General features: G+C 39.5%; 1 protein-coding gene and 1 pseudogene across 4 annotated transcripts in view; both read right to left on the minus strand.

Annotated features, from left to right (window-relative positions):
• The window catches only part of NEDD4 (NEDD4 E3 ubiquitin protein ligase), a 141,601-nt gene extending 118,808 nt beyond the window's left edge, over positions 1–22,793 (minus strand). For 2 of the 4 annotated variants that reach the window (XM_040492765.1, XM_040492764.1), the window contains exons 1-2: positions 22,498–22,793; positions 7,320–7,393 (exon numbers count right to left, since the gene is read on the minus strand). In XM_040492765.1, the coding sequence (XP_040348699.1) occupies positions 7,320–7,393; positions 22,498–22,542 (119 nt within the window). In that variant the 5' untranslated portion in view covers positions 22,543–22,793. Of the gene's footprint in view, positions 1–5,208; positions 5,304–7,319; positions 7,394–22,497 lie in introns of those variants that run through there. The other 2 variants (XM_040492766.1, XM_040492767.1) reach the window with 2 other exon arrangements.
• LOC121041745 (60S ribosomal protein L37-like) lies at positions 1,207–2,083 on the minus strand (annotated as a pseudogene).
• Positions 22,794–25,075: the final 2,282 nt, after the last annotated feature.

The following is a 25,075-nucleotide window of genomic DNA, read 5'->3' on the forward strand; positions in this document are numbered from 1 at the left end:
CGGTGTAAAGTTTGTACAGATCCTTTGTTAAAATTATTTCTAAGTTTTTATTTTTTATGCTATTGTAAATTGATATTTTTAAAATTTATTTTCCAATTGTTCCTTGATAGGGTATAAAAATATAATCAATTTTGGTTCAATGAGTTTGTATCTTGTGGCCTTGTACCTTATTAGGTCTGGCAGCTTTTTTTTTTTAGATTCTTTATGGCTTTCCATGTACATGATCATGTTGTCTACAAACAGACAATTTTCTTCCTTTTTAGTCTACATTACTTTTATTTCTTCTCTTTGCCATATTACACAGCTAGGACATCCAGTACAGTCTTGAACTGACTGTAAAAGGACAAAACCTTGCCTTATTCCTGAATTTAAGTAGAAAGCATTCAGACTGTCACCACTGAGTATGAAGTTAGCTATTGTTTGTTTTTTTGTTTTGTTTTTTTCCACAATAACCTTAAGCAGGTTTAGAACATTCCAATCTGTCCCTAGATTATTAAGAGTTTCTACCACGAAGAGGGCTAATGATTTTTTCCTTTCATTGAAATGATCATGTATTTTTCTTTTTTTATATTAATATAATGAACTACCTTGATTTTTTTAATGTTAATTTATTTTTGAGAGAGAGAGACAGACAGACAGATTGTGAGGAGGGGAGGGGCAGAGAGAGAGGGAGACATAGAATTTGAAGCAGGCTCCAGGCTCTGTCAGCACAGAGCCCAACATGGAGCTCAAACTCATGAACCATGAGATCATGACCTGAGCCAAAGTTGGACACTTAACTGACTGAGCCACCCAGACACCCTTGATTAATTTTTGGATGTTAAATGAATCCTACATTTTATTCTTAGCTTGCTGTGATTTATTTATTTATTTATTTTTTTTTTTACCGTGAACAGGTATTGGATTTGTCAAATGTACTTTCCATACCTACTGCAGTGAAAATGTGTTTTTATTTCTGTACCATATAAATATGATGAATTACATTGATAGATTTTTTTTCTTAATGTTTACTTATTTGAGAGAAAGGCAGAGAGAGAGAGAGAGAGAAAGAGAGAGAGAGAGAGAGAGAATCCAGAGTAGACTCTGTCCTGACAGCAGAGAGCCTGATGCGGGACTCAAACTCACAACTGTGAGATCATGGCCTGAGCTGAAGTTGGATGCTTAACTGACTGAGCCATGCAGGCACCCTTGGTAGATTTTTTTTTTAAAAATCAGATCATTTATTATTGTGTGACTAATCGTTGAAATCCTTAAGATGAACTGGATGCTGCAACAGCTGCCTTCTTGGGTTTAGGTGTTGTTCCTTCATGAAATCCATGCTTTCATCTACTGGGATACAATTTTTAGGTGTCTCATCCAACCAGTCCCAGTGGTATTTCATCTTTTAGCCTTGGCGCTCCAGTTATACTTTCTCTTCCACTTGGCAGGACAGCCACATCTGCCACAGGTCAACTTCTGAAGGCGGTAGGCCTTAGAGCCACAATGGCGGCACACTATGTGCATTTTACTGTGATGCTTTCCAAATGACGACATCCCCTTTGTCATCTTGCTTCCGCGGCCAAGACCAAAAAGACTGGAAGTGAAGGCACTTCCACTATATACTACATTGATAGATTTTTTTTTTTTCTTTTTAATGTTGAACAAACCTTACATTTCTAGGAAAATGCCTACCTGGTCATATATTGTTATATATCATTCAATATAGGGCTACTCAGGCTTTCTATTTCTTCTGTGATTGATTTTGGTAATTTGTGTCTTTCAAGAATTTTGTCTATTTCATCTAAGTTGTGTCCAATTCTTTATTAGCATGAAGCTGTACACAGTATTCCCTTTTTGTCTTTTTCAATTCCATAGGCTCTACAGCAATCCCTCTGCTTTCATTCCCATTATGGTAATTTGTGAATTTGTGCCTTCTCTTTTGTTCTTGATCAATATAGCTATAAGTTTACAATCTTTATTGGTCCCTTCAAAAAATAAGCTTTTGACCTCAACGACTTAAAAAAAATTTTTTTTTAATGTTCATTCAGTTTTGAGAGATAGAGACAGAGTGTAGGTGGGGGAGGAGCAGAGAGAGAGGGAGACACAGAATCAGAAATAGGCTCCAGGCTCTGAGCTGCCAGCCTAGAGCCCGATGTGGGGCTTGAACTCATGAACTATGAGATTATGACCTGAGCCAAAGTCGGCTGCTTTACTGACTGAACCACCCAGATGCCCCAACCTCAAAGATTCTTTTCTATCATTATGCATGTTCTACTTCATTAATTTCTGTCGTTACCTTTATTATTTTCTTCCTTCTGCTTACTTTGGAATTAATTTGCTCTTCTTTTTCTAATTTCTTAAGATCAGAACTCAAATCATTCATTTAGATTTTGCTTCTTTTCTAAGTTAGGCACTTCCAAACTATACATTTTCCTCTAAATATTACTTTAGCTGCATCTCACAAATTTTAATATTGTGTATTTTCATTTTCATTCTGTTCAAATTTTTTCCTAACTTCTCTTGTGATCCCTTCTCTGACTCATTTTAGGAGAGTATTGCTTTATTTCCAAATATTTGGGTTTTTCAAAACATCATGTTACTCATTAACAACTTTATTTCATTGTTATCAGAGAACTTCCTATATATAATTTCAATGTTTTCAAAATTCCTGAGACTTGTCCTAACATGGTCTATGTTGGTGAATGTACCATGCACACTTCAAAAGAATGTGAATTTTGCAGTTGTTTATTGTTTTATGGCCCAAAATATTATGACTGACAGACTATAGGGTAGCTCCTATTATCTCCACCTCCTACTTTTCATGCCCTTTGTGGTATCCTCCTCTTAAATGTGGGAAGAACCTATGCATCCTAACCAATCCTAAAATACATTATGGAAAAACTGACAAAATGTATATGATTGCATTACAAAAGACTATGTATGCTTGGAGACCCCCTCCTTTGCTAGCTTTGAAAAATCAAGATGTTAGCTTGTGAGCTGCCATATGAAGAAGGTCATAAGGCAAGGAACTTAGGGTGTCCTCTGTCTGACAGCCAGCAAAACTGAAACCGTCAGTCTGGCAGCCTACAAGGAACTATATGCTATTAATAATCACATGAGTTTGAAAGTGGACCCTTCCCCAAGTAAGTCTCAGATGAGGTCATATCCCTGGCCAATACCTTGATTGCAGCTCTATGAGAACCTAATGTAGACAACACAGCTAAAGCATGAACGGATTCTGACCCACAGAAACTATGAGATAATATGTGTGCATTCTTTTAAGCTGCTAAGTTTGTGGTAATCAGAGTCATGCAGAAATAGATAATACGTTTATGGGCTATGCTAGTTTATGTACTATGTCCACTTGAAAAGAATGTATACATGCAGTTGTTAGAAATAGTGTTCCTTATGTTGAAGTTCACAATATTGTTCAAATTTATGTTTTTGTTGATTTTCTTTTTTATTAAAATTTTTTTTTCAACGTTTATTTAGTTTTGGGACAGAGAGAGACAGAGCATGAACGGGGGAGGGGCAGAGAGAGAGGGAGACACAGAATCGGAAACAGGCTCCAGGCTCTGAGCCATCAGCCCAGAGCCAGACGCGGGGCTCGAACTCACGGACCGCGAGATCGTGACCTGGCTGAAGTCGGACGCTTAACCGACTGCGCCACCCAGGCGCCCCTGTTTTTGTTGATTTTCTAATCTAGTTGTTTCATCAACTGGTAAGAGAGGTGTTAATGTCTCCAACTATGATTATGGAATTTTTTATTTGTCCTTTTAATTCTGTCCAGCTTGGCTGCAAAATATTATGTTTTATATTATCATGTATAACATTATGCATATTATTTTCAAGTTCTGTTATCAGGCACATATTTATGATTGTTTTATAATTTATTTATGATTTATGATGGTTACAGCCTCCTGTAACCTCCTGGTTACAGCCTCTTTTATTGTTATGACATGTCTGCAAATACTTTCTGGTGTTGAAATCTATTTTATCAGATATTAATAAATCTACATCAGTCTTTTTACACTTACTGTTTGTATGGCATATTTCTTTGGATGCATTTTATTTCACCTTAGCTGTGCCTTTATATTTTAGATGCATCTTTTATAAACAACATGTAATCGGGTCTTGTTTTTCAATCTATTCTAACAACTTCTGACTCTGCCTCATATTTGCCTTAGTCCATTAATGTTTAATGTTATTATTGATAAGATTGAATTTAGGTCTACCAATTTATTATTCGTTTTTTATTCTTTTCTTTCCCTCTTTTTTTTTCTTTTCTTGATCATTTACTCATTTCTTGGCCTTTTAATTATTTATTTTCTCAGGAATTTCATTTAAAAATATCTTTTGGTTTTTTTATCTATAATTCTTTACATTATATTCAGTGGCTTATCTAAGTCTTACAAAACACACCCTTAATTTTTTATTCCACTTACATTTAATATTGTACCACTCTACTAAACAGGTCCATAACTGTGTTGAGGAGGAGCAGGAACTGGTGTATTATATTAAGAATGTGCAAATTATGATGTGCTGAGTGAGGAGGAATAAACCACCCGCATGGAGTTGACAGGTAGCTCCTCAGCATGTGAGCTCCTGCTTTGGGGAAGTAAAAACCTCAGGGTCATTTTGATTGAAGGCAGTTTTAATATACCCACACAAAGGAAGTAAGTCACAAGATTTGTTACTTAGAGATCCCAGAAACAGGAGGAAACGGGGGGGAGGGGTGGTGGAAGGGGAAGCAATGAGCCAGAAGAAGGGCAGTCTTCCATTACCAGGTCATGAGTGAGTAAGAGATAAAGAACAAGGTAGCAACCACCTATTACTTATAAGGTGATTGGGGTGGACGTCACTAACTTTTTGTGGTCTTAACTCTAAGTGGTTATTTTAAAAAGGTGCCCTGGAGAACACACAGGGGGAACTTGTGATAGAAATCCTAAGCTCAGGTCCTTATCTAAATGTCCAGACCCTGGATGTGAGCAGGGTTGTCATAATGTAAAATGCCCAGGAGGCAACTAAATTCAGTTGTTTTTCTTTCATCACAATAACCCACACCCATTCCTGTCCTTTAAGCTATAGTTGTTATATATATTCCATCTACATATAACATAAATCCTGTAAGAAATGTTGTAATTTGTGATTTAAACAGGCATACGTTTTATTTTTTTTATGTTATGATAAAAACAACATAAGGTATTTTTCATATTCCCAGATATTTACCATTTCCTTATTCCTTTCTGAGGATCTGTGTTTCCATCTATTATCATTCTTTTTTAGCTGGAAGAACTTCCTTTGGCTCTTCTTATACTGCAGGTCTGCCAATGATAAAACCTTATAGTTTTCTTTTATCTGAAAGTGCTGTTATTTTGTCATCATCCTAAAGGACATTTTCACTGAATACAGAATTCTGGATTGACAACTGTTACTCTATTGTTGCATTTTCTTCTGGCCTCCATAGTTTCTTGGGAGAAGTCAGCCCTTAACCAAATTGGTAGTTCCCATGCACGTAATACGTCATTTTCTTCTCTTTCTTCTGTCAGGATTTTTCCTTATACTCGTCTTTCAACAGTTTGGCTATGATGTGCCTCACTTGTTCCTCTTAGTGTTATCCTGCTTGGGATTTCTGGATACTATCTATTTGTATCTTTCATCAGATTTTTTTTTTTTTAATTTTTTTCAACGTTTTATTTTATTTTTGGGACAGAGAGAGACAGAGCATGAACAGGGGAGGGGCAGAGAGAGAGGGAGACACAGAATCGAAAACAGGCTCCAGGCTCTGAGCCATCAGCCCAGAGCCTGACGCGGGGCTCGAACTCACGGACCGCGAGATCGTGACCTGGCTGAAGTCGGACGCTTAACCGACTGAGCCACCCAGGCGCCCCTCATCAGATTTTTAAAAATTGGCCATTCTTTTTTTTTTTTTTTTATTTTAGAGAGAGTGTGAGCAGGGGAGAAGGGCAGAGGGCGAGAGGAAGAGAATCCCAAGCTCAGCCATTATTTCTTAAAAAATGTTTTGCCTCAGGTGGCTCAGTCAGTTAAGTGTCCAACTCTTGATTTTGGCTCAGGTCATGAAATCACGATTCATGAGTTTGAGCCCCATGTGTGGGACTCTACACAGATAGTACAGAGCCTGCTCGGGATTCTCTCTCTCCCTGTGTCTACCTCACCCCCACTCACATTCTCTCACTCTCTCTGTCAAAATAAATAAATAAACTTAAAAAAAAAAATTTGCCTCTTCTATTTCTAGGACTCTACATGTATGTTAGACTGTCTGATATTCTCTAACAAATCCCTGAGTCACTGTTCATTTAAAAAGTTTTTTTCAATCTTTGTCTCTGTCATTTTCTAATTGGAAAATAATCTCTACTGATCTAATTTTAAGGCAATTAAGTTTTCCTCTTCATTGGCATTCTGCTGTCAATTCCACCAAGACTTTTAATTTCAAATATTGTATTTTTTAGTTCTAGAATTATTTTTTATGGTTTCTATCTCATTCCTGAGATTTTCAATCTTTACTGGTATAATATCAAGTATAAGCATGCTATTGAAACGTGTTCCATTTTCCTGGTTCTTTATAGATCATATAATTTTCAATTATATCCTAAACATTATAAATATTAAGTTGTGGAGACTCTGGATTCTGCAATTTTTCTCTGATGATTATTTGTTTTCTTTTATCATATAATTAATTATCTTATTTGGACAAGAACTACAAACCATGTTTCTTGGGCAACAACTCTTATCTCTATTCAGATCTTTTTCTTTATTTTTAAAAAATTGTTTAAAGAATGTTTTATTTATTATTTTTGAGAGAGAGAGAGAAAGAGAGAGAGAGAGAGAGAGAGAGAGAGAGAGAGAGCATAAGTGGGGGAGGAGCAGACAACGAGGGAGGCAGAATCCAAAGCAGGCTCCAGGCTCTGGGCTGTCAGCACAGAGCCTGAAGTGGGGCTCGAATTCACGAGCTGTGAAATCATGACCTAAGGTGAAGTTGAACGCTTAACCAATTGAGCCACACAGGGGCCCCAGATTTTTTTACTTTAGTTGAGATGCTTTGAATCTGCTATCCCATGTATGATTCAGGGTCAGCAGATGTCCATCGGCACAGTTTGGGAATCTACTCTCTGCGTCTTTCCCTTCCAGAATCCCCAACCTTGCTATGTGATAGTTCAGATAGCAACGAATTTAATAAAACACCAATTGGAAATATAATCATTCTGCCTTACATAATAATTTACCTATCAATATTATTCAATTATGCAGGAAACCAAAGTTTAGAAAAAATTAAATAACCAGTGCAGTTTTAAAATTACAAACCGACTTAATATACTTACCTAGCTCCCAAGATATCCTTTTTGGCAAGGCCTATTCCAGCTATCACTTTGACCCTCACAATTCGGGAATTTTCCTAAAATACAAAAATTTATATACTATTTTCATGTACTTTATAACCTATCTAAGACACATACCTTTAAATATATATATATCTCAAATAAAGTATTCAGGATATTAAAATTACTTGGAGGAATCTTTTTTAAGAATTAATCTGATTAAAAAGATATGAGAGAAAATAAAAAACTATATTGTTATTTGTGGATAACTTGATATATACAAAGAAAACACAAATAAACTAGTGTTAAACTATTACATTAAGACCTTACCTTTGCTTCCAAGAAAATTTACATCCAAATTCCTAGTAGTAATATTTATCATTGTTGCTATGTACACAATAAAAATCAAGAGCTTATAATCATTTGTAATAACTATTCAAAAGGTAATTTTTTTTAAGTTTTTATTTAAATTCTAGTTAGTTAACATTCAGTGTAATATTACTTTCAGGTGTACAATTCAGTGATTCAACACTTAAATAAAAAATAAAAAAAAACACCCGGTGCTCACCACCACCAGTGCACTCCTCAATCCCATCCTATTTACCCCATCCCTACCCCCACTTCCCCAGTTGGTTATTTATAGTTAAGCATCTGTTTCTTGGTCGTGTCTCTCTTTTTTTTCCCTAGGCTCATTGTTTCAAAAATCTCACTCAATAGATTGTATAGTAAATAAAACTATAGTATATTGATACTGTAATATATCAAGTACTAAATATCCTAGGTATTATATACTGTTATGAGGTTTAATATAAGAATGTCTTTTGAGATACATATTGAAATACTTAGGGATAAAATGTGATAGAGTACAATTTACGTTTAAATGGCTAAGCAAATAAAATGTTGAAAGTGTATGTGTGTGTGTGTGTGTGTGTGTGTGTGTGTGTGTGTAAATAAAGGAATAAGTAAAATGTTACCAATTTGTGGATCTGGCTGAGGGTTATACAGGTGTTCATTGCACTATTTTAACTGTCCTGTAGATTTTAAGTTGTTTGAAATTAAAAGGTGAGTAAGAAAATATTACAAAACAGAATGCTTATTTTTAAAAAAATTCCCAAGTAAGCAAAACTATTAGACACGGAGAAATAAAATTAATAAGAAATGTAAAATACTTTTATGGATAAAATTATAAAAACTTACTGAAGAACACAAAAAGACTTAAGTAAATGAAGAAATTTACTGTGTTCATGGATGGAATTATTCCAATTATTGTCTGTTTTCTCCAAAGTAACCTGTAAATTCAATACAATTCTAACTCCCTCACCCCCAAATTTTTTCATAGGTTTTAACAATAATTGTAAAATTCATAGGTAAGAGTAAAAATGAGTAAAGAAGTAAACAATAACATTCGACCACTATCTTATCTTATATACAGAAACAAACTGCAACTACGTTAAAGTCTAAAAGCAAAAAAAGAATACTTTAAAATTTTCATAAGAAATTTTAGAATATTTCTATGAGAGTGGGGTAGGAAAGGATTTTAAAAAATACAAACTCTAATGGGAAAAGTGGTTAGATTTGATATTAAAATTATATACCTTTTGCAAGAGAAGAGATGCCATGAACAAAATGAGAAGTCAAGGGGACAGACAAGGTGTTAGTATCTAAAATGTGTGCCACTGACAAATTACGATTATCTAGAATCCATAAAGAACTCCGAAAAACCTGGGGGTGAAGTATAAACAGTCTAATACAAGAAATCATAGAGAATGTACAGTTAATACATGAAAAGATATTCAATCTCACCAGTAATCAGGGAGAAATCTAATACACTGTTGTTAGGAAGTATACAATGAAGATTCATTTTGAAGAGACAGTTGGAAAACCTACTAATGTTCTAAATTAATAACTCAGAAATTCTACTTTTAGGTCTAGTCCCTAGATAAACTTTCACTCACGTACTCAAGGACATAAGCACAACAGCATTCACAGGAGTATTTCTAAGATCAAGAAATATGAAATAAGTGTTGCCCAGCAGAGAGCAACATCATGGATTCTATTATACAATCATTCCATCAGCAAGTAGTCAGTCATATTCCCTTCTGAGCAGAGGTCTGGAAAGGAGATAATACACATATCACAGAATGTTTATTTCAATCTTCTTCTATTTCTAAATGCTTACAACCACCCTCATTCCTGGAAGTTCACTGAATAAATATGATAATGGGAATATTCTATTAGCTCTAAAACAGATGATAAATTCAGATAATACAAAAATCTTTACAAAAGATGCTAGATAAAATATGTTTCCTCTATCCCTAAATAGAACTAAATACAGAGCTGATGGTGCAAGAAAGAAGGGAAATCCTCAGGTATCAGAAGAAAGATGGAATTAAAAACCAGAGAGAAAAATATGTGAACTGAAATTTCAGTTTTCTGCAGGGACTGATTCCCAAAAAACTGAAAAGATCTGCAGTCACTCTTCCTGGAAAGTCCCACTGACTAAATAAGCCCATTAAAGGATTCTACTGGCCCCAAAAGCCACATTTTCACTATACCACTTGACTGGGAAATGGCTGTACTTTATTAGGTACTGACCTCCCACACTGAATTCTGAAAATCAGAACACTTTTCTGAGATGACTTAATAAATAAATACAAACATTTTCAAGTGGTCAAGTGTAATGAAAAGTGCCATCAGCAAATAATGTTATTTGAAAATCCCAACTTTTGTAAACACAGACAAGTGTTTATAATTTAGATATAAATTTAATCGAGGAAACAATCTGAAATAGTTAATCCATATTGGTGAAGCCTCTACTGAAAAAATCCCCCAGAAGTCTCCTGGAGAAAAATGTAACAAGCATTGATTTTAAAAATTCCAGGGGATGATAAATTATTCACAGTGACAAATACATTTGACTTTTAAACCTTCTTGCATTTCCTTCCACAAAAATCAGAACTAGTTATTTTCGATGCTGCTGGTGTTAATGGATGTGAAGCTATATTGACTTGAGATTTTGTCATAAAATTAAATAAGAAATGCCCTTTATTTTCACATTTCCATTCACATCTGTGCATTTTACAAATTAATGTTAGAAAATTGTCAAAATGGGTTTTTGCAATCACATCCATAAGCAGATCATACCTCACATCATCCTTGAAAATGAAGAGCATAAGTGCTGCAACTAGAAACTAAACTCTTCAATAATTTTGGAAACATCATATTCAAAGTACTGTTAATAGAAACTTGGACAGTGCTCAAATGAGGAAAAAAGAAACAAAAATTAAACAACTCTTCCTTATTCAAAACGGAAACAGACCACAGCTGTTTGCTAAAGTTTGAGTTTCCCCTCCACTCCTAAGAGAGCTTTCCTGATTTTTGAAAGTGAAATGTAAAAGTCACAAATGGCAGGCAAAGGTATGCGGCTTTTCTCAATGACAGTACACAATAAAATGGTAATGTGTTATCTATGCAGGAGGCTACAGTAATTAAAAGCAGCTTTCCAGACCTGAGATTTTCTCCACAATTCATGAAAATAGCTACCAACTGGTCCTTAATCTTTTGTCAATGCCCCCATTTCCAGGAATAGGAAATGTAGAGCTGTCCTGTATCACCTGAGCAGTCATTTAAAATGTATTATTATTTTTTAATGACAGGGGCACCTGGGTGCCTCAGTGGGTTAAGCATCCGACTCTTGATCTTGGATCAGGTCAAGCCCCACCCGTGTGGGCACTCTGTGCTGACAGCAAGGAACCTCCTTGGGATTCTCTCCCTCCCTCTTCTGCCCCTCCTTGCTCCTGTGCGCACATACTCTATCTCTGTCTCTCAAAAGTGGATGGACATTAAAAAAAAATACATATACATATATATATATATATATAGAGAGAGAGAGAGAGAGAGAGAATCATTTAATGACAGAAAATAATTATAATGTTAATTGGAAAAAACAGGATGCAGAGTGATATTTATTCTGTGATAACTGAAAAAAGATATGCAGATGGATGAAGATTAGAAGGAAATATTTAACAGCGATAATAACTATTAAAATAATGAGATGATGAAGGTTTTTGTTTTACTTAAACTTTTTGTAAATTTTATAACTTTTATAAATTATAAATTTTTAAGTTATAATTTATAACTTTTTTAAGTTATAACTTTTTGATAAATTTACATTGAAGTTTTTTCTTTAAGAAAGCCCTGCCTTTTCCTCAAAGTCCAAATGCCACCTTTTCAAAAAGATTTCATAGTTGAAATGAATTTTCCCCTCTCGATGTTAAAGCCCACTTTTACAGCACTTATCACATATGGTCTTGTATCTGCAGAGATAAACGATGTGTCTTTCTGCACTATTAAAATTGTGGTATTTTGAAGCTCAGGAAACTTATCTTTTCATTATCTTTGTATCCTCTGTGAAACTCAGTAGAATACTTGGCACATAGCAGAGGCTAACAAATTCTTGATTAACCACAAAGCTTTCTGAAGTAGCTGAAAGAAGGATAAAGGCATTTTATCAAGAAAGAAAAAGTTTGTACAGTGAGCCCAGAACACTGGCTGCCAGATCTATACCCACAAAACAGATGACTGGAAGACTTCTCTTTGAGGAAACTGAATGATGCCAGGGAGGGGAGGAACCAAATGTTGTAAGTACTTATATGTGAGAACCCCACAGTGAAATGACAAGTTCAGATAACCCTATCATGCTATACTCCAGTCAAAAGTACCTGCCTACTGTACAGAGGATGTATATTAGCAAATGATGGAATAAATTAGGGAGGAGGAAGACAAGAGATTACAGAAACAGGAGCTCCAACACAGAAAAAAAGATAAAGGAGATTCTCACAATAAGGGCAAACGGAAGCCTGCAGGTGATGGCTACACATCAGGTGTAGAGTGCAAGCAGTTCAGATAGAATGCGATGTGGCAAGAGGCTGTCTCTGACAAGAATGAAGAAAAAGGAATGGATAGCTCTATATACACATACATACACTCAATGTCATATATATATGACATGTTTACATTGAGTAGTTTCAAAACTCTGTCAGACAGTTTGCAAATTTGTGACAAGTATACAGAAAACTAAAGCAAGGGGCACCTGGGTGGTTCAGTGGGTTCAGCCTCTGACTCTTGATCTCGGCTCAGGTCGTGATCTCACAGTTCGTGAGTTCAAGCCTTCCATTGGGCTCTGCTCTGATGGCAAGGAGCCTGCTTGGGATTCTGTCCCTCTTTCTCTCTGCCCCTCCCCCACTTGTGCTCACTTGTTCTCTCTCTCTCTCTCAAAATAAATAAATGAACTTAAAAAAAAACTAAAGCCAACAAAAAATGTGCCACAATTATAAACATGGCACAATGGTTTCAACATGAATAATACTATATTCACATAATGTAATAATATTGCATATTTATTTAACAAAAAATGATTAGAGTTGGAAGGAGGGATGTACTTTCTTTTCTTTTTTCTTTTCTTTTTTTTTTTTTGGCAACATGTTATGTAATTCATGGTGACCGTATTTTCAAAACTAAAAATCTGAACCTATGACTGCCAGAAGTTTTCTTCCTCTGGTGTGTAAATTTACTTGAAACCTGTTACAAAATTGTAAATGCTAGATCACTCTTACTGGAAAATACATAAAGTGAGGATTATCCCAGTAAGGGTGGAGTACATGACTCCTATATATTTGCTATGCATGGTCAAAGATCCTAAGAAGCGTCTGGCATTAATAACCATAATAAACTAGAATACTCAAAATCCTTAGATTTAAGAGAGAGCTGTGGTTCTCAAAGTGTATTCCCTGCACCAGTAATATGAGCACCACATGGCAATTTATTAGAAACACAAAAGTTCAGGCCCCATACCTACTCAATCAGGCAGTGGTGGAGCCAGTAGCCTGTGTTTTAACAAAAGTTGATACGCACAGGTAAAGAGCAAGAAGGTAAGAAAGGGAAGTGCTGTAGTTAATGCAGTTGCGGGACTATTTCCCTTCTCAAAAACTACCGCTTTTCTTATTCAATCAGTACTGTATAACTTCCAAAAAAATAACAGCTCATCATCACTTCACATTTTAACACTACTCTTATATGTGATGGCACCATATACGTTTATACACAAAATGCCTCTGGAAAGATACACATCAAGCTAATAACCTATACTTGTGGAAAAGATACTTTCATAAGATGTGTAGATGAATGTTCACAGTAGGTTTATTCATAAGAGCCAAAAGCTGGAAACAATGGAAGTATCTGTCAGAGGGAAAATGGATAAACATCTGGTTTATTCATACAATGGAATACTACTCAGCAATAAAAAGAATGAGTTGCTTATACAAACAACCACATGGGCAACTGAAAAGCATTACATTAGACAAAAAGAGCCACACACAAAAGTGTACACACTGTATGATTCCATTTATATGAAATTCCAGGACAGGCAAAACTAATCCATGGTGATAAAAGGTTGTCTCTGGAGAGTGAAGTGGGGAGTTGACTGGAAGAGAGCCCAAAGGGACATTCTGGAGTAATAGAAATATTCTAGATCTTAACTGAGTTGTGGGTTAGACATGTTGAAAAGCACTGTACTTTGGGGCATCTGGGTGGCTCAGTTGGCTAAGCGTCTGACTCTTGATCTTGGCTCAAGTCATGATCTCACAGTTCATGGGATTGAGCCCCACGTCGGGTTCCGTGCTGACAGTGTGGGGCCTTCATAGGATTCTCTCTCTCCTCTCTGTCCCTCCTGTGCTCATGCTTTCTCTCTCTTAAAATAAATAAACTTAAAAAAAAAAAGCACTGTACATCTAAGTGTACTTTAAAATCATGCATTTCACTGTTTGTAAATTTTACTCCTCTCCCCGCTCCCCCCCAAAAAGAAAAAAAAAATCAAAATAAAGATGTTTTCAGACAAAAACAAAACCAAGGAAATTTATTACCAGCAAACACTCACTAAAAAAACTTCTACAGGATACACCTCAGGCAGAAAAAAGTGATCCTACATGGAAAGCCAGGAGATGTGACAAGAAATGAAGAAATAATAAGTAGGGAAAAAGTTAAGTATGTGAGGAACAAATATTAACATTAAAATGTCAATGATGATGATGGTGTGTGTGCGTGTGTGTGTGCGCATGTGTGCATGTATGCACACATGTTTAGTGAGTTTCCATTCCACTGGGGACCCAATTCAAAATCCTTAATGTGACTTTCAGGCACTGCCTGCCTGGGCTCTGCTCTTCTCTCCTCTCCAGATTTATGTCCTGACACTGTCCTTTCTCCTCCACCATTCTAGTCTTCTTTATGTTCCTCTCCATCTCATCTTCTGCATATGCGGTTCTGTTTACCTACAAGGCTTTTTGCCTCACTCTTCACCTGGCTAACTCCTATTCATCCTTAGGTTCAGTTTAAAGATGACTTCCTCAGTCTTTCCTTAGACTTTCTCCCCTCCTTCATACCATGCAAGATTAATTCATCTTTCCTGTTATATGTTTTTATCTCACATTCTTTCTCCTTCATAACATTTATAAAATGTTTGTGTGATTACATAATTACTGTCCTTCTCTTCCTGTAGGCTGTAAATTCAGTGAAGTCTGCCTTTCATCATTATCACCTCATGGCCTGATCCAAATGCCTTACACATAGTCACTGCTGGACAAATATTTTTTAAGCAAATACAGAATTCAAGGTCTACCTAAAACCTATTAACAACAACAACAAAAAGACAGAAGATATGGAAGAACATAAAAACAGTTACAAGTTAATTTTTCATGTTACATTTATAACCTTCCTAAGAAAGAGACTCTTTCTGTTAAATTCTTTTATTTAGGCAACTATTTGCAGCAGGACACTGGAAAGACCAAGTCTTTAGTATTAACGAAATCTGAGATTCAAGTCCAGATCTGCTACCTAATAGGACTGAGTCCTTGAGCAAATCACAATCTCAGACTCCTCATCTGTAAAATGGGGATAACACTATCTACATTTGCAAAACTGATTCAATGGTTATAACTGAAGTGTGAGGGGTGCCTGGGTGGCTCAGTTAGTTAAGCGTCCGACTCTTGGTTTCAGCTCAGGTCATGATCTCACAGTTTGTGAGTTCAAGACACTCATCAGGCTCCATGCTGACAGTGCAGAGCCTGCTTGGGATTCTCTCTCCCACTCTCTGCCCCTCCCCTACTCACTTTCTCTGTCTCTATGTCAAAATAAATATACTTAAAATTTTTTTTTAAATAACTGATGTATGAGAACATGTGACCTGGTACTTGAAATACAGCAGACACTCGATTAAAGGCAGCTCTGATTATATTTAGGTTGACTCTTTTACTTTGAGGGAGAATATTTTCATTAAAACATCTTTATGCACTGGCATGATTGTTTGCATTTGTTGCCACAGCATATCTCAGATGGGGGAAGCCAAACATTTGGGTCAGGTCATGCAGTTATGATGTTGCACCACAGACATATTTATTCCTCAAGACTTCAGGAAAGTCTTATCAAAACCTTTTTTCATTTTACTGTGTCTTTCTCCCTGCATTTATCTACAGACTTCTCCTACCTTCTGCATTTGTTTATCCTCTTAAAACTTTGATAGGATTAGCAAGGGAGCCACACAGAGAAGGGAGAGGCCAGTAACACTGATGGCCACAGAATTCAGTAGAACAGTGGGTTTAGCAACTCAAATCAGCAATCTCACATTCTCTAGGTACTGTAAAATATGAATGCCAGACACAGCTAGGGGATGGTCACCCCATCAGCTGATGTAAATATCTTGCTCTGACAGATGTCAAATACCTATGCCAGATCACAGAGAATGACAGAGCCAGAATTCCATCCTAGTCAAATTCAATTTTCTATACCCCTATGCACCATAAATGACTTATTTACAGGTGCCTTCCAGCTCCAAGATTCTATTCCTATATGATATATGAATTGCTAATAGTTACCTGTAAAATATATATTTTATGTCTTGGGACATAAATGGCTTGGGACACAGAGGAGGTTGCACAAAGTTGCAACAACAGTACTATAAAAGCTGAAAGTGGGGGTGCACAAGTGGCAGACAGAGAAGATGCTTGCATGATTGGGAAATTAGGTACACAAAAAACATAAGTAAATGAATTGGGAAAATATGTAAATATAGTGAGACTAAGAAAAGTAAGAATTTTCATTGGTAGAGAAGGTACTTATGACTGGAAAGAACCCTGAGGCATGATATTTTAAATCGAGAAAGTGCTATGAATTAATGCTTTTTATTTATTTACTTTTTAATGTTTATTTATTTTGAGAAAGAGAAAGCATGTGCGTGAGCAGGGAGGGGCAGAGAGCATGAGAGAGAGAAAGAATTCCAAGCAGGCATCACACTGTCAGCACAGAGCCTGATGTGGGGGTTGATCTCAGGAATGGTGAGGTCATGACCTGAGCCAAAATCAAGACTCTGGTGCTTCACCTACTGAGCCACCCAGGTGCCCCTGAATTAATAATTTTTAAATACAGATTGATATAGAAATAGGTATACATTTATGTATGTACATATATAAACACACGGTACACACACACACACACACACACACACACACACACACACACTTAACTGTTTGCTGAGATTGCTGAAAAGCAATGACATCCAGCAGGTGTGAGCACACTGAACACCTAGATCTTAGTGCCTGGCTTCTAAAAAGCATTTTCTACTAGGGCACCTGAGTGGCTCAGTGGGTTAAGCGTCCAACTCTTGATTTCGGCTCATGTCGTGATCTCACGGTTTGTGAGTCTGAACCCCACATTAGGCTCTGCACTGACAGTGCGGAGCCTGCTTGGAATCCTCTCTCTCCTCTTCTCTCTGCCCCTCCCCTGCTCGCTTGCTCTCCCTCTCTCTTGCTCTCTCTCAAAAAATAAATAAAATAAACATTAAAAAAAATAAAAAATGAAAACCATTTTCTACTAAATGAAACCAATGTTCCTAGAAGAAATGGCTGGTTCTAGACAATGGTGGGCTAGGCAAAATACAAGAGGAGTCTGGAACATCTTCAGCCAGAATGTAATGAAGTGTTCAAAGAATGATGGAGACTTGTCACAATGACCTAGGAACCCCCTTAAAAAGTCTTCCTATGACCAAACTCTGACAATTTGAGCAACAAAATATTTAATGATAGTAATTAATTACAACCCATTGAATAAGGTGGAATTCTACACATCCATGCTGATGTAAATAAATGAATAAATAAATGGAGGAGAAAGGGAAAGTTCTTCTTACATAGAATGCCTATTAATAAAGATAGAAGTAAAAAAAAAAAATAGTGGTGTTTGATTCAGGTGGAAGTCATCAATGAATGGTGAAAGTGGTGGATGGAGATCTGATGAGGAAGGACAGGCTACTGGCATAATCTCTGAAGATGTCCCCACAAAAAATACAAATCATTAGGAAGGGGAAAATGGTGACATGACAAAACAAAAACCTGACAGACACCCAAATGATCAAGTGAGCAAGGTTACCATTGACAGTGATGGGACAAGTCAATATCATGTACCCCATTTACCCCCTGATGTGATGCACTGATAAGAACACAGCATCATCTCTGTGATTCCTGCCCAAAAAAGCATGACTTTGACATGGGCCTGAAGAACCAGTAACCAAACCCCAGCTAAGGAACATCCTATAGGTTGTACAGCTTGTAATCTGTCAAAAAAAGACCAAGGAACTGATAGAGATTAGAATAGACTGCAAAGACAAGTACATGCAGCATATGCTCCTACATGGGCTCCTGGACCAGAAAGGAAAAAGGGAAATATTAAAACACCTGTCAAGGATTGACGGGATCTGAAGATTGGATGGTAGTGTCATATCCATGCTTATTTTCTGGCTTAGAGGTTGGATGGCTGTTATGTAGAAGTGTTCTTGTTTTAGGAAAATACACACTAGTGCATTTAGAGGTGAGAGGGCATTGTGTCTGCAGCTTGGCCTCCAATGGTTTAGAAAAAGACTAATAAAAAGGGCAAAAAAGGATGATGGGGCAATGGTAGTGACTTGTCAATAGCAGGAGAACCATGTGAGGAGGATCTGGAGTTATTTGCACTGTGCTTCCAATTTTTCTCTTGGTTTAGAATAACTCAAAAGCAAATTGCTAGAAAATGAATTGTATGTATCCACTTCTCCGGTACCATGAAAAATAGAATGAGGCTGGAATTAAGGAGCTGCCAAAAAGGAGTCCGGTACCATGAAAAATAGAATGAGGCTGGAATTAAGGAGCTGCCAAAAAGGAGCAATGGCAAAAACAATACATGAAAGTTTGTGGCCTAACTGACACAGGTGCAGCTTCAAATGTGCTTCTCCTTTTGTGTGCGGTGAATAAAAGCTTGGGCACTGTGCTCCCCGGTTCAGTATGATGCCAGGGCAGACGGGGTCTGGTTCCGCTTGGCATCAGTGGGTCTCGAGTGTCAGTAATATGCACTTCTTAACTACCCTGCTGCTGATGTGCTGCCGTAGCTGTCACCCACCCAGGGCATCCATTCCTCTACAGGTGCATCCTGTACTTCCAAACTGGCCCTGGACACTCTCAACTCTTTCCCTTTCCTTCCTTCTTCACCTTGCTCCAGTCAGCTGTCAGTTGCAGGAAACAGAAATCACTCCAGGTGTTTTGAAAGGAAAGAAGTTAATACAAGGAATTAGGCGCCTACAAAATCGTTGAAGAGCTGGAGGGGCAGGCTGTAGGCGAGGCCCCCGCAGGATCCTGAAACATCTGAGAACTGGCCCACCCAAGAAACCGCCAACTTCTGCCCCAGTCAGGAAGGTAGGTAATCAGGAGCCACCACCAGATCTGCTGGCTTTACAAACATACCGTATCTAGTCATCAGGAAGTTGCCACGACCACTGGTTCTGCAACTTCCTACCAAAGCCCCAAGATACCAGATACTGAAAATGCTTTGGCAGAAAAAGTCAATGTCTACATGACTATGCTTGACAGCAGAAAGAGCCAAAGAAAAACGAACTTATACTCCACTTCATTTCTACTTTCCACACCTCAAGTAAGTACACCAAACTGGGAAACCTATTTCAAAACCCATTTCTAGAAATGCTAAGTGCAAGAGAGTATGGGAAACATACAGTCCAGCTTTCTAATCTCTGCATAACAGGGAAGTCCATGAAAAGAGGGTGGAAGGGTTGTTGAATTCCAGTGTCCATAGCTACCACACTCCTCCTCACCAAAGTGGGAATTGGCCTCTACTGTTAATCCCAAGAGACTGTCAGAGCAAATCTGGTATAACTTATGTTACACTACTTCCTTAGTTTGTCATGCTTTATGACAAAATCTCCACGCGAAGCCAGGGCCACCTCTCACTAGAAGACATTTACATGTGGAATAATAGCTAAAATTCACTGAAAAGTGATAGAGAGGAATTATGATCTAAACTTTGACCTACTTCAACATTAATATGCTCTTATGGTGTGACTCAGCAGTTAAAAATATCAGTTAAATTCTAATTCTCCAAGCATCTTGTATCCCACGCCTGTTCGTTTTTCTTCTTGTTTCAGTTTCAAATTTAAAATACTCATCACTTTTTGCAGTAACAGAAAAGCTACCTTACTTTTAATCAACAGCAGAGGGCTGCCTATTACCAGACTGTCTGTGAGTTCTAGAAAATAACACATCTGCAAAGTTTTTCCTCTAAAAAACAAAAACAAAACAAAACAAAAAAACCCACCAACCAAACGGTGAGGGGGAAGCTCTTCTAAGCCCTCTTTTACTTTGTGATGAACCAGAAAATAAATGACAAATAATAGTGATGAGATGGCAACCTCTACCAGAAAACAGAAAACAAGTGATTTTTATCTTTCCCACCAGACTGTGAGCTCCTCACAAACAGGCAGGGGCTGTTTTTTTTCTCTCTGTGTCCCTGGTGGCCAGCATACTGCCTGACACAGAACAGACAGTTAATAAATGTCTGTTGGATGAATAATCTAAATTACAGTGGAGAAGCAGAAGACAGCACTCCATCATGTCTCCTATCTGCCCATCTCACTCTCTTCCTCAATGTGGACAAAGTGGACAGAGGGAGCTGCAAGGAACTTTGAGTCCTGGGACTCACAAATGGACTCCCATCAGGCAAACAGAGTGGGCCTCAGGCCATGAAACTTCCCAGAAGTACAAATCCTTCAGGAAGCAAGTTCAGGAAAACCTCATTTCAATGGGTGGAGTTTCTGGCCGTCAGTCCCAATTGCTTACTGACCACCCACTAACAGCCATAATTCATCTTATTTCAGCTGGGTAGAAGGGTGATGTGAAAAGCAGGTAACTGAAAACACAGAATCTGCACCAAAGAGAAAACAGTGAACAATACCTTTGGCAATATTCCCTGGAAGGGAAAGAGATGAGAAATCTGGAATCAGGACCTACCTCTGAATATTAACAAGGAAAGAAAGTCCAAGGTCAGCCTGAATGGGTTGGATATCAGCTTGACATTATCTGCATTAAACAGCTTATTGTAGCAAAGCAGGAAGACCTGACTGATAAGAAGAAAGCTATCACAGGTTCAACACTCCATTATTTTCCTCTGATCTCTTCTGCAGAACGGTAAAGGACCTCACCCGGAATATCATCTTTAGCCATAACACATTGACTACTGTTTCTGAGGGTCTACCAAGCTGCCACCATTTTTCCACCACTGCTTTGATTCTCTTCTGGTGGCAATAACTGAGAAATTAAATTCTAATCTATCACATGATCATTCTCAAAACACTCTGAGATAACCTGCCAGCATAAACAAGTTGCCCACTGTTTATGTACAAAGAGCTGTCAAGATAAATGTAAAAGACATTTTGTAAAAGACTTTTGAAGATACCAAGTGACTAAGAGAAGGCACTATTCCAACACTCTCAAAAGATAAAATTAAGGTGATGTACTTAGATAATTGGGTCCAATCTTGTTAACAGGTACATGTGACAGCTTAGCCAGTCAACAAAAATGCTTAAATATGATTTTCCCCCCAAACTGAACTAGTCACTGTTAGACTATATAGCCTTTCATTTCCCACCCATTCCCATTTTGAATCAAGAATTCAGGGAAGCCACATCTCATTTAAAACGGAACAACTCGGGGCGCCTGGGTGGCGCAGTCGGTTAAGCGTCCGACTTCAGCCAGGTCACGATCTCGCGGTCCGTGAGTTCGAGCCCCGCGTCGGGCTCTGGGCTGATGGCTCAGAGCCTGGAGCCTGTTTCCGATTCTGTGTCTCCCTCTCTCTCTGCCCCTCCCCCGTTCATGCTCTGTCTCTCTCTGTCCCAAAAATAAATAAATGTTGAAAAAAAAAATTAAAAAAATAAAAATAAAACGGAACAACTCTTTTCAAATGCCCTTATTTTTAGTGTTAAGGTATAACCAGCATTAAGTTATTTCGCAAGGAACAGCTTTACCTTCTCAAATCATGGAACTTAATTTCCAAACTGGATAGCTGTGGGAAGTTCTTTAAAGTATACATTACAGCTTTATTTTTTATATATTACTGAAGACTGGTGAAATATAGCATGAACTTTCCACACTTGGCACTTGTTGCTAAACCTGAAGAGAACAATCTACCTGCCTACTTTCCCACTGCCATCTGCAGTTAGAAGATTAAAAACGATTTCAGATTAAAATAATAATAATAAATAATAATAATAAAATAAAAGCCAAAATAGCTAATGACAATTCCCTTGGAAGTCTTCATGTCAAAGTCCATGAAGTTAAGTCCAGCGGGCCTCTGCCAGCGAAGGCTAAACAACAGCCGGGATGCTGAACTCCAGGGAAATCCGCCCCACCCCACCCCACCCCATCCCCGCCCCCCGGAGCTCACGCACCCTCGGCGGGGGGTGGCAGGAAGGGGCCGACGGGGCGATGCGCGTCCCCCGCGCACTCTTGCGGCTCGCTGCCTAGCACCCCTCCTCTACACTTCCTGAAGGAAACTGACAAGGAAGGCGGCGGCTCCGGGCGGAGAGGGGTGTGGAGTCTCCAGGCTGGCGAAGAAAACGCTGCTAGCTAGAGCAAGCACTCCCCACCGCCCCCGTGCGCGCGCCGGGCCGCCCCAGGTCCCCACGGCGCCCAGCGCGCTCCCGGGGCTCGCGCATGGGGAGGCGGGGGCTGACAGACGACCCTCTGGCCGCCGCCGCCGCCTCCGGTCCGGCTGGTGAGCAGCGCGAAGGGAAGCCCGCCCCGCAGCCCCTCGGCCCCCGCACCTCATCCTCCGGGAGCCCGAACACCTCCACCGCGCAAGTTGCCATTTCCGAACGGCTCCAGCAAACTGGACGCGCTTGCCCCCGCCCTGGAGTGGGAACTGTAGTGAGGAGGTGGAGGAGGAGAACTGGGAGGAGGCGGGAGGAGGTGGAGGAAGAGGAGGCGGTGCTCCCCCGGCGGAGGCGCTCCCCCGGCGGCGGCAGCGCCTCCCCCGGCCAGTGGGCGCTAGTGGCACTAGGAAGCGCGGCGGGAAAGAGCCCGCAGCGCCTCGGCGGCGGCGCGCCTGTTGGGGCGTGGGGGTGGGGGCACGCGCCGTGAGGACAGCGTGCGTCAGGGGCTCCGGTAGGAGGCACGCGCGTGGCGGGGCTCAGGGCGTGGGGAGTGCGCGTGGCGGGGGCACGCGTGGCGGGGGCGCGCCGGCCGCTCCCGCTCCGGGAGGTTGGCCAACGCGCCCGCCTGTGAGAGCGGTGCAGCGCCAGGCGTCGCGTGGAGCAAGCCGTGGAGCCCGGGGGACGTCAGCCCTTCCCCTGGGAAACAAAGCTGCGGTTTTCCCCAGCAACAAGTCTCACTCAGATCCGCTCCACAGCTCTGCCTCTTTCTAGACGCCTGGGATCAGGAGCGCTTAATCCCAGCTTCACCACAAGCCAAAAATCAGAGCGCTTTCTTCGTAAAGGCTGCCAATTCCAATAGAAGCTGGACCTTGGGACCTCGTGGGGGAAAGCCCAGCGTGAGCGTGGCAGCATATGGGGAGGCCTGAAGGGATCTCATCATTCCTGGACTCAGGATCTGAAATTCTCTCCTTGTGATTTTTTAAACACTGTGCCAATTCATAAGCGATTTCCTGTCGTATGGTCTGTCTTTTAAGCCTACCAATGACGTCCAGCCTCCAGGCTTAACCCTCTAGACCTGCTTAACTAAGCCTTGACCTGTAGCAGCAATGGAAGGTAGCGAAAAAAGGGAGAAAAATACAATGAACTAGGACCTCCTGTGCTATGGAATAATCATGCTTATTATAGTCATGTCTGATGGATTTTATAGTTCCCTAATCACAGGAAGACTTTGGTGTTGAATAACAGATCTAACAAGGGAAACCTTATGAAAGATACTTTAATGTTGGTTATTCTCTAAAGCATGCAAAAGCCTTGTTTGAAAGTTCTTTAATTCTTTCTTACTCTTAATATCTGCTGGCTGCCTCTCCTCTGTCTAACGCTGGATTTTTGAGATCTTTAAGGTTCACTGTTTTTCTCCTTCCATTCTAAACTCCCTCCCTGAACCTCATACATTGCCATTGGCATGGTGAGGTACAATCCTCGTAGAGATCTCAGACTCAGAGCTCAGTAGTGCAAGAAATGGTGCTATATAATTTTCTGTAACTGAACTTAGTTCCTATAGTTAAGCTTCCTGTCTGCCCAGTGGTAGAAAACTTAGTCCTGATCAGTTCACTGGTCTTCCTCAACCCTCTTTTTGTTAAGATTAATTCTACATTCTAGCCGGCAGCTGTGGTGCTACATCATCTCAGGGATGGAGGGCATAGCAGAGCCCTCATCACTCCCCGCTGGCATTAATGGAAACATTTTTCTTCCCACTGGTCTCTAATCATAGACATCTGTATCCATTAGAGCAAAACTTGGCTGTTAGTAATAGTAACCCAAACTAACAGAATTTAAGGGTAGATGTTATATTGTTCTCCCATTTAAGTCCAGAGGTAGGTAGGCCAGGGTAAATAAGGCTACATTGCTCCACACAGGCATCAGAAATTCAGGCACTGTAAAGCTGGCTGCTTTGCCATTTATCGGTGTGGCCCTTATGCTCTAGTCCAGAGAGTGCCTCAGGCTCCAACCCTTACATCCTGTTCCAGGCAACAAGACAGATGAAGGGATAAAGATGGGAGTTCAGGTCTCATGCTTGTCTTTTTAAGAAAGGCTTATGGAGTCTTTTACTTAAACTCATAGAACAGAACTGAGTCACATAGCTGTATCTAAATACAGGGTAAGCTGGCAAATACAGACTGTTCTGGGGAACCTTGGGTTCTATCACTAGGGAGGAGAGGGAGACCAGTGATGGGGGGAACCTTGGGTTCTATCACTAGGGAGGAAAGGGAGACCAGTGATGGGGGGGGGGGGAGGCAGGGAAACTAGCAGTCTCTGCTACCATTTTTGCCCTCTGGCATTCACGGAGAAGTCAGCACTCCCAATCCATTTCTGGTCTTCAGGCCAGGGAATTTTAGGCTCAAAGAAGAAAACCCCTTCAGGGCATCTGACCTCTCTCATTTGCTGCTGGCCGTCTGCATCATCTTGTGGCTTCTGAGACTTGGCACCTGTCTCCAGCCTGCTTTGGGTATTCAAGCTTTGGATCACTTCTGTAGTATTGCTGACATTACACTCTGGCATGCAGTGGGGATGAGGGACACTTCTTTAAAGCTTTTGATGTAAGACTATACTTAGGATATAGGTCATCTCTGCTCTTGGATTCTCCAACTCTGGGCATTTGTCATTCTCCAATCCTGAGAGAAAAACCCAAGTGCTAGAAGGGTGTTCTTCTTGGAGATAGGCACTGTGTCCAGTATTGTCTAATGAAACT

Source organism: Herpailurus yagouaroundi, unplaced genomic scaffold (genome assembly GCF_014898765.1).
Source record: "Herpailurus yagouaroundi ecotype Mexico unplaced genomic scaffold, PumYag 184, whole genome shotgun sequence".
NCBI lineage: Eukaryota > Metazoa > Chordata > Mammalia > Carnivora > Felidae > Herpailurus > Herpailurus yagouaroundi.